General features: G+C 42.8%; 1 protein-coding gene across 2 annotated transcripts in view; it reads left to right on the forward strand.

The window, feature by feature from the left end:
- The window catches only part of LOC106583345 (serine/threonine-protein phosphatase 6 regulatory ankyrin repeat subunit C), a 36,366-nt gene extending 20,356 nt beyond the window's left edge, over positions 1–16,010 (forward strand). The window contains exons 17-28 of one of the 2 annotated variants that reach the window (XM_014167430.2): positions 277–348; positions 678–879; positions 1,177–1,264; positions 1,443–1,560; positions 1,794–2,013; positions 2,142–2,229; positions 4,090–4,173; positions 4,311–4,456; positions 4,703–4,785; positions 8,087–8,169; positions 8,407–8,498; positions 15,769–16,010. In XM_014167430.2, coding sequence (XP_014022905.1) covers positions 277–348; positions 678–879; positions 1,177–1,264; positions 1,443–1,560; positions 1,794–2,013; positions 2,142–2,229; positions 4,090–4,173; positions 4,311–4,456; positions 4,703–4,785; positions 8,087–8,169; positions 8,407–8,498; positions 15,769–16,010 — 1,518 coding nt within the window. Of the gene's footprint in view, positions 1–276; positions 349–677; positions 880–1,176; positions 1,265–1,442; positions 1,561–1,793; positions 2,014–2,141; positions 2,230–4,089; positions 4,174–4,310; positions 4,457–4,702; positions 4,786–8,086; positions 8,170–8,406; positions 8,516–15,768 lie in introns of both variants that reach the window. The other variant, XM_014167431.2, reaches the window with a different exon arrangement.
- The last annotated feature ends 3,087 nt before the right edge of the window (positions 16,011–19,097 follow it).

The following is a 19,097-nucleotide window of genomic DNA, read 5'->3' on the forward strand; positions in this document are numbered from 1 at the left end:
TCAATTTAGACTATTGAGTTGCATCCAAAGTTGTACTTCAAAATGGTTTTGAAATGTAAGGGTTTGGAACTGGTAATGGCCTTTGTAATTAAGTTGTCTTTTCAGCCACACCTTTTTCAGAGTTGAGATTGGCTGTTGGGTGTCGGTAAAGCATTTACTGTTGCTTCCTCTTCAGAGGGATAAACTCAGATGAATGTGTACCATTTTCTGGCTTCCTTTGGGAAGTGCAGTGATCTACAGGTTGCAAACTCCCCCCATTGTCCCTCTGTTCCCCAGCTCTTGGAGATGTCGTTCAACTGTCTTGGAGATGTGGAGAGCAGTGTTCCAGTTAGCCCTTTGCACTTAGCCGTGAGTACAGTACACCCGCTTAGCCTCGTTTCCTCTGGCCCGACGTTCCGTTTCACTGTACTGTCTATTGGTTTAACTGCTGATTAGCCCATTACATTCGTTTTATTATAGCCTTCTCCTTGTTCTACAGTGCTAGTTCAAAGTTGGAGTGAACTAACTATCCATTTAACACAGTCACCCAATTCATTGACACATTTATCCGCATGACCCCCGTTCTCACACTGTTATGAGGTGCTGGTTTTGAAGTTGGAGTGAAATAAATATCCCATTAACACAGTGACCCACTGCCATTCTCAGTCTTGTATTCCCTGCCCTTTTCCCTCAACCAGGCGTATAATGGTCACTGTGAGGCGTTGGGGGTGTTGTCTGAGACGCTGGTGAGTCTGGATGTTCGGGATGCGGGGGGGCACACCGCCCTCTACCTGGCAGCGCAGCAGGGACATGCTCAGTGCGTGGAGGTACTGCTGTCCCATGGGGCCTCCTGCCACCTCAAGGAGCGCCGCCGCAAGTGGACCCCGCTTCATGTCGCAGGTGTGTGTGTGTGTGTGTGTGTGTGTGTGTGTGTGTGTGTGTGTGTGTGTGTGTGTGTGTGTGTGTGTGTGTGTGTGTGTGTGTGTGTGTGTGTGTGTGTGTGTGTGTGTGTGTGTGTGTGTGTGTGTGTGTGTGTGTGTATGTTGCACTATTGGGTGATTGTTAGATTCTGATCCTCTTGGTGTTTATGTGTTTGAGCACATGTTCATATTTTCACTCCTCTCTGTGTTGCGTTCTCACTGCTCTTCATTGTGTGTGCTTGTCTCAATATTTGACTGTCTCCGTCACCTCTTCCAGCTTCCAACGGCCAAACAGACTGTCTGCTCATGCTGGTCAACCGAGGAGAGAAGGCTGACGTCATCGATATCGTCGACATACAGGGACAGTGAGTGACTGTCATTAATTTATTGAACATTATGTGCACCCACTAAAATGGAAGGACAGAGGATTTTCTAGTTTCCTACAATGTCAGTATTTTTTTATTTTATTTTTTACAACAATGCTCTAGTAGAGGGTTCCCTGTTTAACCTTGTGTGTGTGTGTGTGTGTGTGCACACGTGCAGAACGGCTCTGATGCTGGCAGCTCTGGGCAGTCACACTGACTGTGTCCACATCTTGCTGGAGAAGGGAGCCGGGGCTGACACCGCTGACAAGAGAGGCCGCACTGCCCTACACAGAGCTGTGAGTTTCTCCACGATGTGTATATAATGTCTTATCTTGCCCAACCTACTGTGGTGGTCCGAAACACTTATGCCTTTCATCTGTTCTTGTCTTTCGCTCTCTCCGTCTCGTGGCGCTCTCTCCGTCTCGTGGCGCTCCCTCTTTTCTCTTTCCTTTCTCTTTTCTCCTTCTGTCCTTTCTTCCTCTTGGCAGTGATGGGTTCATCCTCTGTAATTCTTTGTCTCTTCCTCCAGGCGGCGATGGGCTGTGAGGACTGTGTGTCGGCCTTGCTCGAGCACGGGGCCTCTGCTCTGTGCAGGGAGTCCCGGGGACGCACACCCCTGCACCTGGCCTCCTCCTGCGGCCACATGGAGCTCCTGCGCAGCCTGCTGCAGGGTGCCACAAGCACCGACCCCCTGGACTCCTTGTTGGACTACAGCGGATACACCCCCGCCCACTGGGCAGCCTACCACGGTGAGACACGCCTTCATGGAGGGGCTACAAATAACTCACAAAGTATAGGATTTGGCTAGCTGGCATGGAGAGAACTCGTTGCTCCTAAACTGTGAACCGTTGTCTGACTCATCTTTTTTCTATTTCAGGGCACGAGGACTGTTTGGATGTTTTACTAGACCACAAACCATTTAGCATACAGGAAGGAAACCCCTTCACCCCATTGCACTGTGCTCTGTGAGTACCATGACTGGTTCCCCCTGCCTTTCTAGGTAGTGCTGAGTGATTAACTGAAATGTGGCTAATTTTTCAGGTTGTTAAACTAATTGACCAACGTCTGTTCAATTATTTTAATTTCATTTTGTTTTTTTCTGTGAGCTCAATGCGCATTTTCTCACTACAGTTTCTCTTTTAGAAATCAGATCAAACCTGGACTGTGCGACGTAGTAGGATATTGTAGTTTCCAACAGGCCAGTATTCAACATTAGTGGTCACCAACCGGTCGATCACGATAGACTAGTCGATCTTCAAGGCATTCCTAGTCAATCACCAAACATTTGTGTAGAAAAGCCGACGATAAAGCCATCAGCTCTTCTTTTTCTTCTCTTCTCTGTGTTGTGATGTTGGCTGGAGGTGTATTTCAATCAGAAGCCCTGTGCACCGGGTAGGCAAAGTGTTACCATTTTGAACTATTTAATTTGTCTGAAAAGACAAACTCCGCCTACCTGGATGACCGGGAGGTCTGTGGCTAGATCGAGTGCACCTACTCAATCGGACAGGCATAGTGATTTGAGCTACCTACAGCTTCCACGGCCACAGCAAAGTTTGATACTAGCCTACGTAAGATTTAATAACTTTTAAAACCATGACCACAGAGAGACTGTCGAAGATTACAGCAAAGAGTTGCTGTTTTTATGAGTGAGTTCATGTTTAAGTTTGTATTCGTCACTGTCAGCACTTTGTATTCAACTCCATTACAAACACAGCGCGCTTCTCTCTACTTCCACTCGCACTGCAATGAATGAGTAGCCAAGTGTATCGATAGCCCTGCATTTTTGTTATTATTAGCAGCTTGTCTATTTTAATATGGATGAGTATTCCACTTTCCCTGGTCATATGCACAAATTCATATTGTTCCTGAGGCAGATGCGGTGCGACTTGAGTTTGGCCATCAGGTGGTAGACGGTGTCCCCTCTCTCTGATCAGTCTCACCCAGAGGAAAGGAAGAAAAGAGCAGGGACCGTGAGAGGTGGACCCTCTGCTGCTCTCTCCCTCACTCCACTGAGACGAATGCCTGTTCAAAACAACTGTGAATTCTGACATTTCCGACTTAAGTGCGTTAAAGACAACTGGGAACTATGGGGGGAAAAAACGAGATCCGACTGGGAAAAATCGGTTTGAATGGTCATCCAACTCTGACTTTCTGACCTGAAGTTTACTGACATGTTGATTTGGCCTCCTTTTTTCAGAGTTCCCAGTTGTCTTGAAAGCACCATGTCCATGAGATGCAGGTACCATCAGTCCAGTCAAATAAAAAAGCGAATTTCAATTTATGCTCAGCTGTGCCTCGCAAGTACTACACCAACTGATCTATTTTGTTATCAAAGCTCGAGATTTGGATGTGTACTTTTGGGGGTACTGGAGGACCGGAGTTGGGAGACTGTAAGTGATTGATAGTTGGTATTCAGCAGTCTCAAAAGTATGCCTTATTTACTTTGAAGAACAACTAAAATTGTGATTTTTGTCAGACAGCATATACAGCAGCTCTATAGAGATTAGATGATGACATGAAATAATAATCATCTTGTAAAATAAATGTAATATACACAACTGAAATATTTTATTAAAGTCGTTAATAAATGATGGTTAATAAGTGATAAGTAGTAATGGGCAGTCACTACCTTCATGGGACTTTTATTTATTGTTTTATTCTGTTACAGAATTCAACCCACATAATGCATAGTGCATTTATAATCAAACAGCACTACTTCTGGTTTCTGTATTCTATCAGTTGATCAGCTCTGGCATTGAATCCATCAGAATGTTGCTCTCCTTTTTGATAAGAGAGCTGGAGGATGTTTTCTTGCTCCTTTCCAGAATAAATGGCCATGATGGTGCTGCTGAACTACTGGTAGAGACCGTCGGAACTCAGATGGTGAACATCAGAGATGCCAAAGGAAGGTGCGTGTCATGTCTATTTTGAGTTTCTTCCTATGCATTTTCGTAAGGTGCTCTTTCTAGTCTAGTGTATTGCAGCTTGCCACTGTTGCTTACCTGTCTGTCTGTCTGGTTGTGGCTGACCTGGGCTGTGCCTGAAGGACCCCGTTGCACGCAGCTGCCTATTCAGAGAGTGTGGCCGGGCTGCAGCTGGCCCTGGTTCAGGGGGCAGAGGTCAATGCAGTGGACACCACCGGACACTCCGCGTTGATGGTTGCCGCCAACAACGGACAGACTGCAGCCGTCGGTGAGTGATCAGAGATGAGGAAATGTGATCATTGATCTAGTAAATATGAAAACTGACCATTTAGTGGTCTTATTAGTTTGATATGTCATTTGTTTTATTTTATATTAATTTATTAAATGTATTTATGAACTGATAGTGACTATCGCAACTGGAGGAAGCTTGTTGTGGACTGTTCTGCAGCCTAACGACGATGACGATGATGATACTGATGGTTGTGTAATTGTTAGAGATGTGTTAACCCAACAGAGGTCCTGCTGCACCAGGCCAAGGCAGACCTGACCCTGCTGGATGTCAACGACAACACCGCCCTTCACCTGGCCTGCAGCAAGGTGGGAGCACGCATGCTTGATCACTCACTCACTCACTCATGGGCATGAGTACTCAAACGCATGTCAAAATTCAATCTTTAACCAGAGATGACATTTTTGTTATTTTTACAATTTGGTGTAATGTGCAAGTGAAATTTTGTCCCGACTGTGTTTCTTTTTTGGTCTTTAAGACAACGTTCATTTGCTTGGACCCTGGTGTTTTCATTTTTACAAGTGCATTTCCGGGGCACAACAAAAAGGAAACCAAGCCAAGCATCACACAGTTCTTCTCCATAAATTCCCTTTCCCCTCTGTGTCCCTCTCACTTGCGCTCAGAAATAAATGCCTATTAAAAACGTATCTAACGGATGGGATACATACTCAAGCTACGTTCTCTGGTGGATTGAAGTAGGGAAATATGTGTTCCAACAACGAGCTGCCGTTTTGGAATAATTGAGTATGCACACTAATTATTCAATATTAAACTGATTATGGCAGAAGGCCAAGTACGGCGTTATTCATTTTTTTTACCTTTAATTAACTAGGAAAGTAAGTTAAGAACAAATTCTTATTTACAATGACGCCCTAGCAAAAGTCCTTGTGCGGGGACGGGGGCTGGGATTTTAAATAAAAATAGAGAACAAAACACCCATCACGACGAGAGACACCACAACACTACATAAAGAGAGACCTAAGACAACAACAGCATGACAGCAACACATGACAACACAACATGGTAGCAGCACAACATGGTAGCAGAACAAAACATGGTACAAAATTTATTCGGCACAGACAACAGCACACAGGCAAGAAGGAAGACGACAATACATAACGCGAAGCAGCCTCAACTCTCCATGCCCATGATTGAGTCGTTGAATGTAAGCACCTTACTCTGCTTATCTGAATCGACGTAAGGTAATAAAGGAAGTAAGCATACGCCAATAACAAAACATGATTTTCTGAGCAATCTTTCAAATGATTAGGACATGTAAACAGCTTAATTGGCATCTCAGCAGTGTATTTGATCTGTGCGTGTATTTGATCTGTGCATGTGCCAGCACTGGTAGCACAAGCCTCTCTCTTATGCGCGAGTGAAGTGCGTTTGGAAAAACTTAAAGTATGCATCTTAGAAATGGTTTTCACTAACTTTATACACTGAACAAAAATGTAAAGTGTTGGTCCCATGTTTCATGAGCTGAAATAAAAGATCCCAGAAATGTTCCATACACACAAAAAGCTTACGTCACAAATTTTGGGCACAAATTTGATTACATCCCTGTTAACGAGCATTTCTCTTTTGCCAAGATAATCCCTCCACCTGACTGGTGTGGCATATCAAGAAGCTGATTAAACGGCATGCTACTTGAAAGGCCACTACAATGTGCAGTTTAGTCACACAACACAATGCCACAGATGCCTCATGTTATGAGGGAGCTGCAATTGGCATGCTGACTGCAGGAATGTCCACCAGAGCTGTTGCCAGAGAATTTAATGTTCATTTCTCTTCCATAAACTGCCTCCAACTTTGTTTTAGAGAATTTGACAGTAAGTCTAACCGCATACCCACGTGTATGGCGTCGTGTGGGTGAGCGGTTTGCTGATGTCAATGTTGTGATCAGAGACCCGTGGTGGTGGGGTTATGGTATGAGCAGGCATAAGCTATGGACAACGAACACAATTCTATTTTATCGATGGCAATTTGAATGCACAAAGATGCATGATGAGATCCTGAGGCCCATTGTTGTACCATTCACCCGCTGCCATCACCTCATGTTTCAGCATGATAATGCACTACCCCATGTCACATGGATCTGTACTCAATTCCTGGAAGCTGAATGTCCCAGTTCTTCCATGGCCTGCATACTCACCAGACGTCACCTGTTGAGCATGTTTGGGATGCTCTGGATCGACATGTATGACAGCGTGTTCCAGTTCCCGCCAAGATCCAGCAACTTCAAAGCTTTTTAATTTTTATTTAATCTTTATTTAACTAGGCAAGTCAGTTAAGAACAAATTCTTAATTACAATGACGGCCTACCAGGGAACAATGGGTTAACTTTCCACCCTCGTAAAACTGATCATCCTACCGATCCTCGGCTTCGGCGATGTCATTTACAAAATAGCCTCCAATACCCTACTCAACAAACTGGATGCAGTCTATCACAGTGCCATACGTTTTGTCATCAAAGCCCCATATACTACCCACCACTGCGACCTGTACGCTCTCATTGGCTGGCCCTCGCTTCATACTCGTCGCCAAACCCACTGACTCCAGGTCATCTACAAGACCCTGCAAGGTAAAGTTCCCCCTTATCTCAGCTCGCTGGTCACCATAGCAGCACCCACCTGTAGCACGCGCTCCAGCAGGTATATCTCTCTGGTCGCCCCCAAAGCCAATTCCTCCTTTGGCCGTCTCTCCTTCCAGTTTTCTGCTGCCAATGACTGGAACGAACTACAAAAATCTCTGAAACTGGACACACATCTCTTTCACTAGCTTTAAGCACCAGCTGTCAGAGCAGCTCACAGATCACTGCACCTGTACATAGCCCAAACAACTACCCCTTCCCCTACTGTATTTATTTATTTATTTATTTATTTATTTATTTATTTTGCTCCTTTGCACCCCATTATTTATTTTTCTACTTTGCACTTTCTTCTACTACAAATCTACCATTCGTGTTTTACTTGCTATATTGTATTTACTTTGCCACCATGGCCTTTTTGCCTTTACCTCCCTTATCTCATCTCATTTGCTCACATTGCATATAGACTTATTTTTCTACTGTATTATTGACTGTATGTTTGTTTTTACTACATGTGTAACTCTGTTGTTGTATGTTGTCGAACTGCTTTGCTTTATCTTGGCCAGGTCGCAATTGTAAATGAGAACTTGTTCTCAACTTGCCTACCTGGTTAAATAAAGGTGAAATAAAAAAATTATAAAAAAATTTGAATTCCTACCCACTGTAGCCAAATACTCCACCCAAGTTATTTAAAAACTGGCCTCTATCAACTCTACAGGAAACCAGCAGTCAGTCATGATAGATCCACATATCATTGGAAAATGTGCTTTATCCATTAGATTGCTCATTTGTATTGCTGTTGATACCAAAGCACAAATTAGGTGGCAGGGAAATGGCATGTGTGTTTTCAGTACTAGATGTTCCAATCCTAGTGTTTCCCGGCGACAGACTGGCGTAGTGTCCAGGGGGAACTTGTACATCAAGCTGTCTCAAGCTACAGAGACAGAAGATAGGCTCCTGCTCTATGGACCATTCTGGTTTGGACAAGGCTTACTTACTTAATGTGTTTTCTCCGGCAGGCTCATGAGATGTGTGCCCTGTTAATCCTGGGAGAGATCAGCGACCCCTCCCTCATCAATGCAACAAACGGTGCACTGCAAATGTGAGCCATCATCTCAGCTACTCAGCCTTTCATTAAAGACACTGTTCAACACTGTAGAAAACCCCAGCTTCAGCTCTCACTCAGCTCTTTCTAACTCTCAAACGGTGTGACTCCTAACTCCAGGAGTTGGGATAAGTTAGAGTTGAAGCTGGAGCTGCTTAACACCATAAAAACCTAGAGATTTGTTTACCCAGATGGTCTATTGACTGTCAGTCCCTTATCTCTCTTCCTCCCCAGGCCCCTTCATATCGCTGCGAGGAATGGTCTGGCTACGGTGGTGCAGGTGCTGCTCAGCCGGGGGGCAGCCGTGATGGCTGTCGATGAGGAGGGTGAGTCATCAGTGTCGGTTAGTGAAAAAAGACCAGAGCCTTATCCTACGTATGTGGTTTGAGCAGTTAGAGGTAACTTTCGTCAACTGAGTTCAACTCGGGATAACCTTTACCACGAAAGTGGCTCACCTTTTAGCCAGGTACATTTCTATGGCAATGAATCCTTCAGAACTATCCTGCTCCAGGGCAGGCTAACTCATGACTAACTCAATTTTTCCTGAATAAAGTGTCTGAGCCGAGAGTTGAGGACCGTCATCATGCCCTTCATTTGAGGAAGACTACTGATTTCAATATTTTGTTAATGGTTTGTGTGCTAAACATTTTTTTTTAATACCTAGCACATTTTAGTAATGACGGAATGCATTTGAAACTTCACACAGTAAAACTTGTGCATGACTTAATACAATTATTTGGGTAAAAAAAAGGTGCACGTGGAAGCTTATTTCACACCATAGCTGCTAAATTTGCAAGATAACGTTTCTTTCATTTTGATTTCGGCACAAATGAAAATGTGGCACTGACTCGCCCATGGATTGATGCTTCAGCATTGTCTCAATGAAGAGTTTGGCATTCGACTAGCCATGTGCGACATGCATGAGCACCTACAAGCCTGCTAGATTAGCGGCAGGCGGAGGAGCAATATTTATCGTCGTAGTATGGATTTGATTTATTTTCCATTTATTTAACTAGGCAAGTCAGTTAACAGATTCTTATTTTCAATGACGGCCTAGGAACAGTGGGTTAACTGCCTTGTTCAGGGGCAGAACGACAGATTTTTACCTTTTCAGCTCGGGGATTCGATCTTGCAACCTTTCGGTTACAAGTCCCAACGCTCTAACCGCTAGGCTACCTGCCGCCTGAGCTGGAATGTGAAGCTAACGGAAGCTGGCTGGCTTTAGAAAATCCTTGCTTCAATTGTACCCCCCTGGGTGAGGCAGAGGCGAAGCCACTGCAGGGCCTGGCTGGGTCGATGCTCTGCCAGATTGAATACTGGCCCAACCAATCAGGCTGGCTTAAAATATATACATTGTCTTCAGAAAGTATTCATTCCCCTTGACTTATTCTACATTTGTTGTTACAGCCTGAATTCAACATTCATGAAATGTATGTTCTTTCTCAACCATCAACACATCATCAACCCCATAATGACAAAGTGAAAACATGTTTTTAGATTATTTGGCAAATGTATTGAAAATAAAATGTTTACTTAAGTATTCACACCCCTGAGTCAATACAGTTAAAATCACCTATGGCAGCGATTACAGCTTTGAGTCTTTCTGGGTGTCTCTTAAGAGATTTGCACACCTGGATTGTACACTATTTGCACATTATTCTTTTAAAAAATTATTCAAGCTCTGTCAAGTTGGTTGTTGATCATTGCTAGACAGCCATTTTCAAGTCCTGCCATACATAGATTTTCAAGCCGAGTTAAGTCAAAACTGGAACTAGGCCACTCTGGTACATTCAATGTTGACTTAATAAGCAACTCCAGTGTATATTTGGCCTTGTTTTAAGTTATTGTCCTGCTGAAAGGTGAATTTGACTCCGTGTCTGTTGGAAAGCACACTGAACCAGGTTTTCCTTTATGATTTTGCCTGTGCTTAACTCTATTCTGTTGCTTTTTATCTTAAACTCTCTTGTCCTTGCCGACGACAAGCACGCTCATAACATGATGCAGCCACCACCATGCTTGAAAAGTGGTACTCAGTGATGTGTTGTTGGATTTGCCCCAAACATAGCGCTTTGCATTCAGGACACACATACCTGAGTCACAGTATCTTGCAATAACTACCAGATGTGGAATGTCATTCACATCTACACTCATCAAGAACCACACTAAACACTGGTGAATCTTTTAACGCTACAGTTTTTTGCTCCTTTACATTTTCAACCATCTCGGTAACGCGCCTTTTCAACAGTTCTGGCAGACATAGGTGTGTCTTATCTTTTGAGATGAGTGTGTCTTTGTTAGGCAATCCATCAAATAAAGCCTGCAAGCTACTGAAGAAAGCCTCCTTGATATATTCCCCACTTTAGTAAATGGTTTTCTATGTTTAGCAATGCACTGCTCAATTTTGTAGCTCGATTTTTGACTGCATGTAGATTTGTAAATAATGCTTTGCTTTTCATACCTAGACACAGCCCTCTGTATTTCTTCAGCCTTGTTCACCTCATCTTTGAAGTTGTTCTCATGTCTCGTTTCAAAATGACGCCGTACACTTGATGTCAGACAAATAAGTTTTACAACAGAGCACCAGCAGACCAGTCCTTCAGTAAAACGAGTCCATACAGTGCATTCAGAAAGTATTCAGACCCCTTTACTTTTCCCACATTTTGTTACGTTACAGCCTTATTCTAAAATTGATTTGATAGTTTTTTTTCCCTCATCAATCTACACACAATACCCCACAATGACAAAGCAAAAACAGGTTTTTAGAAATATCACCTTTACATAAGTATTCAGACCATTTTATTCAGTACTTTGTTGAAGCACCTTTGGCAGCAAGTACAGCCTTGAGTCTTGGTTATGACGTTACAAGCTTGGCACACCTGTATTTGGGGAGTTTCTCCCATTCTTTTCTGCAGATCCTCTCAAGGTCTGTCAGATTGGATGGGTAGGTTCGCGGCACAGCAATTTTCAGGTCTCTCCAGAGATGGTCGATTGGGTTCAAGTCCGGGCTCTTGCTGGGCCACTCAAGGACATTCAGAGACTTGTCCCGAAGCCACTCCTGCGTTGTCTTGGCTGTGTGCTTAGGGTTGTTGTCCTGTTGGAAAGTGAACCTTCGCCCCAGTCTGAGGTCCTGAGTGCTCTGGAGCAGGTTTTCATCAAGGATCTCTCTGTACTTGATCCTGACTAGTCTCCCAGTCTCTGCTGCTGAAAAACATACCCACAGCATGATGCTGCCACCACCATGCTTCACCGTAGGGATGGTGCCAGGTTTCCTCCAGACGTGACGCTTGGCATTCAGGCCATAGAGTTCAACCTTCGTTTCATCAGACCAGAGAATCTTGTTTCTCATGGTCTGAGTGTTTCAGGTGCCTTTTGGCAAACTCTAAGCGGGCTGTCGTGCCTTTTACTGAGGAGTGGCTTCCGTCTGGGCATTCTTCCATAAAGGCCTGATTGGTGGAGTGCTGCAGAGATGGTTGTCCTTCTGGAAGGTTCTCCCATCTCCACAGAGGAACTCTAGAGCTCTGTCAGTGACAATCGGGTTCTTGGTCACCTCCCTGCCTATTGCTCAGTTTGGCCGGGTAGCCAACTCTAGGAAGAGTCTTGGTGGTTCCAAACTTCTTCCATTTGAGATTGGAGGCCACTGTGTACTTGGGACTCTTCAATGCTGGAGAAATGTTTTAGTAGCCTTCCCCAGATCTGTGTCTTGACACAATGCTGTCTCCGAGCTCTACAGATAATTATTTTGACCTCATGGCTTGTTTTTTGCTCTGACATGCACTGTCAACTCTGGGACCTTATATAGACAGGTGTGTGCCTTTCCAAATCATGTCCAATCAATTGAATTTACCACAGGTGGACTCCAATCAAGTTGTAGAAACATCTCAAGGATGATCAATGGAAACAGGATGCACCTGAGCTCAAGGTATCATAGCAAAGGGTCTGAATACTTATGTAAATACAGTTTCTGTTTTTTATTTTAATACATTTGCAAAAATCAGTTTTCGCTTTATCATTATGAGGTATTGTGTGTAAATTGATATGAATTTTTTTTATTTATTCAATTTTAGAATAAGGCTGTAACGTAACAAAATGTGGAAAAAGTCAAGGGGTCTGAATACTTTCCGAATACACTGTATATACACATTTTTGTGGGGGGGGCGTGCAATGGTACGTGTGCTTGAGGTTGCTGACCCCTGCTGTACAGGCTTCATTCTTTTCACACTGTCAATTATGTTAGGCTTGTGTAGTAACTACAATGTTGTTGTTTTCACTTTGAAATTATGGGGTATTGTGTGTAGGCCAGTGACACACAATCTCAATTTAATCCATTGTAAATTCAGGCTGTAACACAACAAATTGTGGAACATGTCAAGGGGTGTGAATACTTTCTGAAGCCACTGCATATGAAAATAATTATCTTCATTCATTCTTTGTATTGTTTCCTGACTATAAATGCCAGGTTCCTGGGATCTAATTGGTAATATCGCAATCATATGGTAAATCACAAGCTTTTTTAAAATGTTTTTATCACAAGCTCATAGCCTGCAGTCAGGAAGCTCACAATTCGTGGCAAATATAAAATAGTTGATTGTCACGGTTGTGGCTGTCAGTGAGAATCATCTAAAATAGTCTATCACAATATTTCAAAATTCAATCACGGGTTAAACACAAAAGTCACATATATTCCGAATCGATCCTTTCAAATGATTTAAGCATGTAGTATAGTTTATTCGTATTAGTAAGCTACACCAGGACTAATGTCTTTGCACTAGTGGAGCATGTTGGTCATATCTCCGCTAAGTACGCGTATTCACTTTATCATTGGGTGAGACAGTGCCACTGGAAAGTTTAGGACAATCATTTCCTCTAGTTTTTATTAATGAGAGTTTGTCAGTGTCAACAGAATAGCCTACCCTGTCTTTTTTGTAATAGCCTATTATAGATTCTCATAATGTCTCCAGACATGTATAGTGTTGTAGAATTACATGAAATGTGTTTTAAAAACGTATGTTAGATATCCCAAATATGTGTTTTTTAACCTGAGCACTGCTCTATTGCTGCATCTGCTGAGGGGCCAGTCAGATGGCAGCGAGGAGACCGCTTAGGAGAGATGCCGTACCCAAGGCAACTTGGCTACAGCCAAGACCAGCAAATTTTTAGCAGCGACAATATTATTTATCATCACATATAACAGTGCCTGTCTTGACTGGAGTAGCCTAGAGAAGCTAGCTAGCTAGGCTAATTCTTGAGGACACATGATGTGCTTTCTCCCCAACCCCATTCAAATAAAACAGCCTACCTGTTGGTTGCTCATTGTAGCCAATTCCTCATTAAACTAACCTTGCATTGCATTTAGTGAAGTCTAATTCTGTTTACTACAAAATGAGCCTTTTTGTTTGACCAACATAAAATAACTACACACATGAAGGCTACCAGTGTTTTTATGGGGCACACGTCATAAAAACAAAATTGAAAAGTTTGTTTTATTCAATTTAATAATTTAGAACGTCACGGTATATATATCCTTGTATGGAACAATGACACAAGGACTGCGGCCCCCCCCCTTCTCCGTGGCTGACGTGAGTAAGACATTTAAACGTGTTAACCCTCACAAGGCTGCTGGCCCAGACAGCATCCCTAGCCACATCTTCAGAGCATGCGCAGACCAGCTGGCTGGTGTGTTTACGGACATATTCAATCCCTCCCTATCCCAGTCTGCTGTCCCCACATGCGTCAAGATGGCCACCATAGTTCCTGTACCCAAGAAGGCAAAGATAAATGACTATCGCCCTGTAGCACTCACTTCTGTCATCATGAAGTGCTTTGAGAGACTAGTCAAGGATCATATCACCTTACCTGTCATGGTAGACCCACTTCAGTTTGCATACCGCCCCAACAGGTCCACAGACGATGCAATCGCCATCACACTGCACACTGCCCTATCCCATCTGGACAAGAGGAATACCAATGTAAGAATACTGTTCATTGACTACAGCTCAGCATTGAACACCATAGTACCGTCCAAGCTCATTAGGCTTGAGGTCCTGGGTCTCAACCCCGCCCTGTGCAATTGGGTCCTGGACATTCTGACGGGCCGCCCCAGGTGGTGAAGGTAGGAAACATCTCCTCTTCGCCGATCCTCAACACTGGGGCACTACAAGGGTGCGTGCTCAGCCCTCTCCTGTACTACCTGTTCACCTATGACTGCATGGCCATGCACACCTCCAACTCAATCATCAAGTTTGCAGACGACACAACAGTAGTGGGCTTGATTACCTACAACGACGAGATGCCTACCAACAACGACGAGATGCCCACCCTGCCACCAATCGACGGGACAGTGGTGGAGTGCTTAAAGTTCCTCGGCGTACACATCACGGACCAACTGAAATGGTCCACTCACACAGACAGCGTGAAGAAGGCGCAACAGCGCCTCTTCAACCTCAGGAGGCTGAAGAAATTTGGCTTGTCACCGAATACCCTGACACACTTTTACAAATGCACAAAATTGAGAGCATCCTGCTGATCTGCACAACGCATCACCGGGGGCAAACTACCTGCCCTCCAGGACACCTATAGCACCTGATGTCACAGGAAGGCCAAAAAGATCATCTAGAACAACAACTACCCGAGCCACTGCCTGTTTCCCCCCCCCCCCGCCACCATCCAGAAGGCGAGGTCAGTACAGGGGCATCAAAGCTGGGACCGAGAGACTGAAAAACAGTTTCTATCTCAAGGCCATCAGACTGTTAAACAGCCATCACTAACACAGAGAAGCTGCTGCCTACATACAGACTCAAATCATTGACCACTTTAATAAATTGATCACTAGTCACTTTAAATAATGCCACTTTAATAATGTTTACATATCTTACATTACTCATCTCATATGTGTGTATATACTGTATTTTATATTGCATCTTGCATATGCCGCTCGGCCATTGCTCATCCATATATTTGTGTACATATTCTTATTCCATCCCTTTACATTTGTGTATTAGGTAGTTGTGGAATTGTTAGATTACTTGTTAGATATTACTACACTGTCGGAACCTGAAGCACAAGCATTTCGCTACACTCGCATCTGCTAACCATCTACTAACCATGTGTATGTGACCAATAACATTTGATTTGATGTCATTTAGAAAAGGCCTTTTCAGTGTTAAAATTGGCCTATATGTTTTTTTGGTCCCAAAAATGAATACTCACCCGTATTCGACTACTAACGTACATTCAGATATTCAAATAACCGTGCACATCCCTAGTTTGTAGTGTTTCTTTGTCAAATGTATAATTTTTTGTGTTTTCATTTATGCAATATGATTGAACAAATTTTCACTTTAATATGACGGTATTTTTGCCGTATTTTTTCTGGAAAATGTTGGCCCAGCCACACAGCAATTTCTGCCTACGGCACTGGGGTGAGGTGGCCATTTGCTTATCTCGTTTTGGTGTGTTTATGTGTCTTGAGTAAAAGTGCTTAGCCCTCTTGACTAACCAGGTTGTTATTGAGAATTTTATAAAAGATAATTTGTATTTCCTAAATGTGAATTGTCTTTTAATCAATTGTGTGTTTTTGTTTCTTTCTCCTCTCATCAGGTCACACCCCAGCCCTGGCCTGTGCCCCTAACAAGGATGTGGCAGACTGCCTGGCCCTGATCCTCTCCACCATGAAGCCTTTCCCTCCCAAAGACGCCAGCGCTGCCGCCTCCTTTGGCCTCAACCTGCTGAAGCACTGTGGCATCGCCGCCTGCGGGCCCCTGCCCAACGGCAACCTGCGCCACACCTACACCAAGGACCGTCATGGCACCATCGGCCTGGACGGCTGCTTCACCGAGTGAGATGAAACCCCCCCCAAACCTGCTCCCCTCAGACCGCCCTACCCTAGGTGCCCCTGTCCCGTTGTATTTCTAACCAACCGGATCGCCCCTCTAATCCACTATTATCCGGGTTACAAACCCCCCCCCCCCCTTTCTAACACACAACAAGAGCAGGAATATACTTAGATTCACGTGTGTGTGTGTGTGTGTTTGGATGTGTGTGCGTGTGTCTGTCTGTTTGAAGAAAAACTAAATCCCTTATGGGTGTAGTCAAACCTATATGCAATTATTTGCCTCTCTCCTCTGGCATCATTTTCATTGTTTACTTGTCTGTCGTCACTAGCCTGGGCTTAGGTAAGACACCCTCTGTCCAGTGTCCAGGACAGAGCTCGTCACAGAGTCCCTCTAAATCCTATCAGCAGTGATGATTTTTTTTTCCTTACGATATTATCATGGACGTTTTTGTTGAATTAACAGATTCACAAGCATGTGTGACAAGTTACAGATAGTAGTTAATTCTAAATTAAATTTCAATTTTTGGTTAATTTTTGATATTGCACTTCAACAACGAATAAACTAACCTCGCAAATCCCAGTGAAAGCGATGACCTAGTAGAAGGAGAACGGTGCCTCCAACTTCTCTGACTTAAACTGGTGCAATATGCAGCATGTGTGGGTATTTCCCGTGCTGTGCGTCTCTGAAGAGAGAGAAAGAGTTGAAAGCTCTGCAGAGAAACCCCATGGATTTGAAAATAAGCGGTTACAAGCTGGTGTCTACTCCCCTAGACATCTGACAACAAGCACTTCCTATTGGCTAAGGCCATCTGAGTGGCAGCATCCAGCGGGTCCAGTCACTGCCTGACTGGGGGTTTCTGCATTAGCCCCCCTCTCACGGAGTCCATACTAAAGGAAGAAGTTGTGGTTCTTGCCTGAACCCCACTACCGCTTGTCACTGTCGTAGGCGTTTCTGGATATTTAACAAGTTGTGCCTATGAAATACTGAGAATTACTGAGAGATGACCCCACCCCCTCATCCCCAACTAGTTTATGCCCTCTGATCTCCCACCTTATCCCTGATTATTTGAGACTTAAAAAGAGAACAATTCTAGAGGGACATTTTTAAAGGATGAAATTCAGTTTTTTTTTTTTAAGAAAGATGGGTTTAGCACACATACTGATTGCGGTATAAGCTATTGTTGTATAAACACTTGTTTACACAATGTAAACCGACGTCGCATTTACTTGTGAATTGTCAGTCAAATATGTTTGCACAACAGGGCCATGAGAAAATACGTGTTTTTAATATAGCTGCTAAAATATTGCTGCCTTTTCCATGGATTGTATTCACGGTTTCTGTCAATGCGGGTCTACATGTAGTGTTTTAATTTGACGTTTTACGTTATTTGGAATTGGAAGCAATATTCAGTCACAGACAGCCTTCAAACTCTTATAGCGTTTTATTTCCCTGCTGTTTGCTATAGTGAAAAGGTTAATGTCATTTTCCCCTTTTTTTTACCTATTTATCTATTCATGCCAAACAGCCATACTTGTTTGCTTCTGTCTTCTTTTGCACATTAGTTGAATCAATTTAGTTTTTTGTGTTTCTCTTGATTAAGCTATTTATGAAGATTGTTAGTTATGTTAATTAGAACATAATTCAAATTATGTTCACTCAGTTGTAATTGTTTTCATGTGGTTGTAGCGATTTGAACAAATTCAGATTACAAAATCTCAGTATTTGACCTTACTCACACTTCCATAAACTAATTGGAATTTAGGAACATTTCAAATCCATGGTGTACTGTAACATTACACATTATCCTATTTTGTTAATGTATTTTCAATATTACATAAATGTAGTTTGGCTTAGATAGTGAAATTGTGAAAGTAGTGGTAATGTACTGGTATCTTTATTCTTCACAGCATATGGCTAACACTGAAAACAAAAATATCTGCATTACGTTGCTATGGTTATGTATGGACAGCTACTTTTTTTAGCTTTTTGTTTATGACAATCAGCATCACAATGGCTTTTATTTATAAGTAACTGCATCTCGGAAGTTGTTTAAGAAGTGTCTTACAGTATTTTATTTATTTGAATTTCAAAGAATACCAAAAGTGATTGATTTCTTTTACACCCATTTTGAAGTATGTGTGCTCCCGTTTGTCTTTTGCAGGCATGTCTGGTACCAATACCTCTATCGTGTGATACACGGACAACCTCATCCACCTTTCTCAGTTCAATTGGGTTTTTTTCTCGACATGCCTCAGTCCTATCATCACTTGTGTAACCTAATGATACCCCTAGGATTGTTCTCTTTGAATGGAATATCGAAACCATTTAGCACATCTCTTTAGATGTACATACTATTATTTATATAAGAAAAAAAACATTGCATCAATTTCTGAATCATTTTGCAGTCTGAGATTCATTGTCAGTTCCTGGTGCATTCAACCATATGGCTGGGAAGGAACTGTTTAAAAAAAGAATGTTTTTTTTGTTGTTCCGTGGCCAGTACTGGTATTCTACAAGGTATTTCATGTCAAAGCCTTTAAGAAAAAACAACATGACGAAGTCTATCCCTTACATGTAGGAATAGCAAATGCCAAAACCAGTGTCGTCGTTGTTCCTCACATTTATACTAATATGCTGAAAAAAATGATTGTATTAAGCTACCTGAACTTTTTGTGGCATTTTACATAAGCCTTTTTATATGATGTCAGAGAAGGTTTAGTTCAATGACGTGAGATCACATCAAATAGTAAGCCATTAAATAATGTTCTTATTATGTTCAAGGGTGACTTGCTATGTTAGAATTTGTTGGGTTGGTTTAAATATGAACTTCCCACAACTAGGTCCCATCCATTATTTATCTTATATTGTGTAACATTTCATTGACCATAGATTTGGTTTAGCCTATGGTTTTGTTAGGCTGGTTAGATATGACATGGAAAACAAAAATCCCCTTTTGGAACAAGTTTCATGTGGGACTGAATCCCTAGTTGTTCAATTTGATGTCAAGAAAGCAGAAGTGGAGTGTGGGGAGGTTAGAAGCCTAAAAAGGATTACATTCATGATATACCGCCAAGACCCTTTTTTAATGTTTTT

Source organism: Salmo salar, chromosome ssa22 (assembly GCF_905237065.1).
Source record: "Salmo salar chromosome ssa22, Ssal_v3.1, whole genome shotgun sequence".
In the NCBI taxonomy this organism is placed as follows: domain Eukaryota; kingdom Metazoa; phylum Chordata; class Actinopteri; order Salmoniformes; family Salmonidae; genus Salmo; species Salmo salar.